This window comes from Acanthisitta chloris, unplaced genomic scaffold, assembly GCF_000695815.1.
Source record: "Acanthisitta chloris isolate BGI_N310 unplaced genomic scaffold, ASM69581v1 scaffold17455, whole genome shotgun sequence".
Lineage (NCBI taxonomy): Eukaryota > Metazoa > Chordata > Aves > Passeriformes > Acanthisittidae > Acanthisitta > Acanthisitta chloris.
In genome coordinates, this window is record NW_008673407.1 from 31557 (window position 1) to 36057 (window position 4501).

At 44.5% G+C, this 4501-nt stretch overlaps 1 protein-coding gene across 1 annotated transcript in view; it reads left to right on the forward strand.

Annotated features, from left to right (window-relative positions):
• Positions 1-2715: 2715 nt before the first annotated feature.
• Positions 2716-4501, forward strand: part of LOC103802483 (thrombospondin type-1 domain-containing protein 7B-like) — a gene marked incomplete at both ends in the record, with an annotated part of 77789 nt that continues 76003 nt past the window's right edge. Inside the window, one exon of the mRNA XM_009074963.1 lies at positions 2716-3511. Coding sequence (XP_009073211.1) covers positions 2716-3511 — 796 coding nt within the window. The remainder of the gene's footprint in view (positions 3512-4501) is intronic.

Here is a 4501-nt window from a genome sequence, read left to right on the forward strand (position 1 = left end):
AGATTTGGCCAGTCTTCTGGCACAACTGCTTTGTATTACTTCATGGGAGGTTTAATAGTATTTTTAATGCAATTTGCTATACTAAGAAATAGGTAGTAAATCCTGGATTGGCGTAAAGTGTTTTGAGGTCCTGTTCATGAGTGAAATATTGTTCTGCTCAATGCTCTTGAATTCTTGCTTTAAAAACAAACCAGTGGAACCCAAACTTTTCCTGTACTGAAACTTTCACATCTCAAAACACTAAGCTGTGTTTGCTGAAGTGCTTCACAGAAATGAATGAGCTCGTGATACAACTAGGTTGCAATGCTTAATTTTTGTGGCAGTTAGTGTTCTCTGTTAATATAAAGCCACCTAGCAGTTGAGGCTTAAATTTTGACTATTAATTTTAGGAGATGGAGGTTCATACATAATCTGATGTCTGTTTTTGAATCTTGGTGGCATTAGAATAAGAATATTCTGTTAGATCAAGGTGAAGTATCAAGGGCGAACGTTTAAATCGTCAATGGGCCTCTCCTGTAACTGAACTTCAAAAGCTTATTTAAAGATTAATTTTTTTCAATATTCAGTTTTTAAGCACATCAGTTTGTTGAAAGCCTGTCATTAGTGTAGGACAGCTTATAGAGCACACTAGAGTTTGATGCTGCCTTCACCCATTCAAGATACGTGTCACAGCTGAGTCCTAACCTTGGGCTGATGTCTCTTGGTGTGAAACAGAGGCGTAAAAGGGATAAAGATTTTTCACATACCCTGAAGGATTCAGCAAAAGATGGAGCTATCTGAACACTGACAATGCTGCAAAACCCTCTTGCCCCAGCCTGTCCACCACAGGCAGAAAGTGCCTGACCAAGGGCAGAGCTGCAGCCCTGGCCTGGAGGATGGGGCAGGAGGGACATGGCAAGAGCATGGCATCTCTTGCAGGAGAAGCTCAGCTATATTCCTATTTACTTTTCCTCCTTTCTTAACAATGAAAACAGAACAGGAATATTTATTTATTTTCATTTTTCATTGCACAGTGTCAGGCCCCTGGCTCTGGGGGATCAGCTCCTCTATTCATGGAGAAAGAGCAACGGGATTGCCAATGAAACAGCCATCTGCTGAACAAAATACCTGGGATTATAATTGCAGCTATTATGGGACTGGTTGTGGTTTTTTATGTGTGTTTGGCTTTTATGTGTGAGCATGTAACAGATTCCTGTAGTTTTAAAATCAATTGTAAAAAAAAATTGACTGGAGTAGCATTGCTTAATATAAATCGACCTATTTGTTGCAAGTTCATTTTCTGCCTTGAAAAAATAGGAAAGATAGGGAGGTTGCAGTGTGTTTTCCAGCAAGAATTACGTATGCAATGTTTGTATTGAGCAAAATGGCTCTTTTATGAGGTATTGGAAAGTTTTTAAACTTGGCAATGAGATGAGACCCCCTTGAGATGATCATCAAAATCCCTTTAATAGTTAAGATTCGGCCTGAGTGCTTTTCGCTACCTTTGCTTTTCAGTTTGCCAGCAATTCTGTATTTTATAGCCCTCATTATTTTTTTTGACTTGTTGGATTTTTATCGAATAATATTTTCACAGACAAATCTCTCTATTTAGCCCTGTCTGGTTGTGTTCACTTACCAATCCTCAAATCAGATTTATATAATTACATATGTTCATGTGCTCCAGAACTGAAAATTACATCACTGGGTTTTATTTTGGTTTAATTTATCTTCCTCAATGACTGACTTTACCACCTCTTGTAATGCCACATGCTACAAGTGGAAACAACTTGCTTGAAGTACCTGGAGGGTAGTTCGGGAGTTGATGCACATGAGGTGCCTTTTAGGCTCTTGGAGCAGCTCCCTGTAGGACCCATCCTGCAGTTCCATACCAAAGCAGTTCCTCCATTTCAAGCTTTCTATTGGGAATACACTCTTATTTTTGTGTATTTATCCTCACTGTTTTATCCCTTTGCATGATGATTCAGCTGCTTCCCAGTGCAGTTTATTCCGTTGACTAATTGCTCTATTAAGACTCTTTTCCTCTTATCTAACTTGACTTTCTTTTCCTATTAGATTATTGTTCTTTTATGATAATTTTAATATTAATTTGTACAAGTGAAATTAAATATTCATATTTCCTCAGGCTTTGGGATGCATTTTACTGCTACAGAAATGTGCCTGGCCTACCTTGAATTTGAAATGTTATGGGACATTTACTTTTTTCCCCAAGATTCTCCAGGTGGTTTAGTGATTTGGGTACACCGGGAGGAGAAATGACTTGCAGCCTTTAGGAAGCATTTAACCAATTTTAGGGACCAGTTATTTACTTTAACACACAGCAGGGTATGTTTTATGTTTTATGTATGGTTTATAATTTTCACACAGGCAGACAGTGAAAGGAAAAGGGGGAAGGGTTTTAAACTAAAAGAGGAGAGATTTAGATGAGATGTTAGGAAGAAATACTGTATTCAGAGGGTAGTGAGGCCCTGGAACAGGCTGGCCAGGGAAGTTCTGGATGGTCTATCCCTGGTAGTGTTGAAGACCAGGTTAGATGGGACTCTGAGCAACCTGGTCTAGTGGAAGTCATCCCTGCCCTTGGCAGGGGTTGGAATGAGATGATCTTTCAGGTCTCTTCCATCCCAAACTGTTCTGTGATTCTATGATACACTGTTGGGCATCAGGACAGACCTGTGGCAGGAGCATTGCATGGCATTTCTCAACACTTCTCTTTTGCAGGTCACTGGGGCCGGTGCGTAGGTGACTGCGGCTCGGGGGGCGTTCGGAGTCGAGCCGTCTGGTGCACCCACACAGAGGGCTGGACCACGTTCCACGCCAACTGCGACCAGCAGGACAAGCCCGAAAGCCAGAGGAGGTGCTTTAAAGTCTGTGACTGGCACCTGGAGCTGTTCGAGTGGGAGGTTTCGGGATGGGACAGGTGTGGGCTCGTCTCCGTTGCTGTCGGTGAGGTGGGAGCCGAAACTTGTGTCACCGCGCAGCACGGGCTGCAGCGCCGCAGCGTCCGCTGCCTCCAGAAACTGAACAGAACCGCTGTGGCCAGTGAGATATGTGAGTATTTCACCCCACAGCCACCTGCTGAGCAAGCCTGCCTCGTGCCCTGCCCGCGGGACTGCGTCGTCTCCGAGTTCTCCGGCTGGTCTGAGTGCGGCACGGACTGTGCCAAGAGTCTGCAGCACCGCACGCGGGCGGTCATTGCTCCCCCGCTCTACGGGGGAGCCCCCTGCCCGAATCTGACTGAATCCAGAGCCTGTGGAGCTCCTGCCTGTCCCCTCGGGAAGGAGGAGCACACCTACAGCCTCCGTGTGAGCGCCTGGGGCGAATGCCAACTGCCCCATCCGAAGGACTCGGAGCTGGCCGGGAGGACTATGCAGGATTTGGGTTTGGACTCTGGAGAGCGAAGCACGTCTGGACTTCATGGCTCTAAACCACACCACCACGCTGGGGAGGTGGAGATTGGTTACCAAACGAGGCAGGTCAGGTGTGTAAGGAGCGATGGAAAACATGCAGCACTGAGGTAAGGCTACTTCCTCTTCCTTTTTATCCACAGAGGGTTTGTGTGGTGGAGCTCTGGCTCTGCCTGGCCGCACCGCAGCAAATGAGCTCCTGGCTTTGAGTTTTATATGGAAATTTTTGTGTCTTCTTTATGGACTTTTTCTTGATTTAATTTCCTTCTAGCATATGCTGAAGATTGTGCATTCTTCTACGATTTGTGACTATTTAATTCATTTTATATTTTTAATAATTCTCTTCCATTATGTTTTTTGTTGTTTTGAGGAAATGGAATTATATATCACTTCGTGCTGTTGTTGGGCCCTGGCTGTGGGAGGGGGAGGTTTCATTCTCAGTCATGTACTGCATATATTTGGCAGAAGAGGCTAAAATTGCACGAACTTCAACTCCTTCATTCTTACAAATCAACACTGGGTAAAATGAGTCTGAAAAGTTTGGCCTTGTGAATTTGCTAGAAGGTATATTTTGGAAAGAAATCAGTGAGCAAACTTGTGACTGTCATCCTCATGAAGTTTAATAAAATGAAGTGCAAGGTCCTACATCTGGGCTGTGGCAATCCCAGGCACACCTACAGGTTGGATGGGGAAGTAATTGAAACTAGCAGTGAGGAGAAAGACTTAGGAGTGACAGTGGGCAAGAGACTCACAATGAGCTAGCAGCCCAGAAAGCCAGTTGAGTCCTGGACTGCATCAAAAGGAGTGTGGGCAGCAGGTCAAAAGAGGTGATTCTTCCCCTCTGCTCTTGTGAGACCCCACCTGTAACACTGTGTGTAGTTCTGGTGTCCTCAACATAAAAAGGACATAGAACTGTTGGATCAAGTCCAGAGAAGGCCATGAAATTGATAAGAGGACTGGAGCATCTCTCCTATGAGGACAGGCTGAAGAAATTGGGGCTGTTCAGCCTGGGGAAGAGAAGACTGCGTGGAGACCTCAGAGCAACTTTTACATATCTGAAGGGCCTAAAAGGAGACGGGGAGGGACTCTGGGTTAGGCAT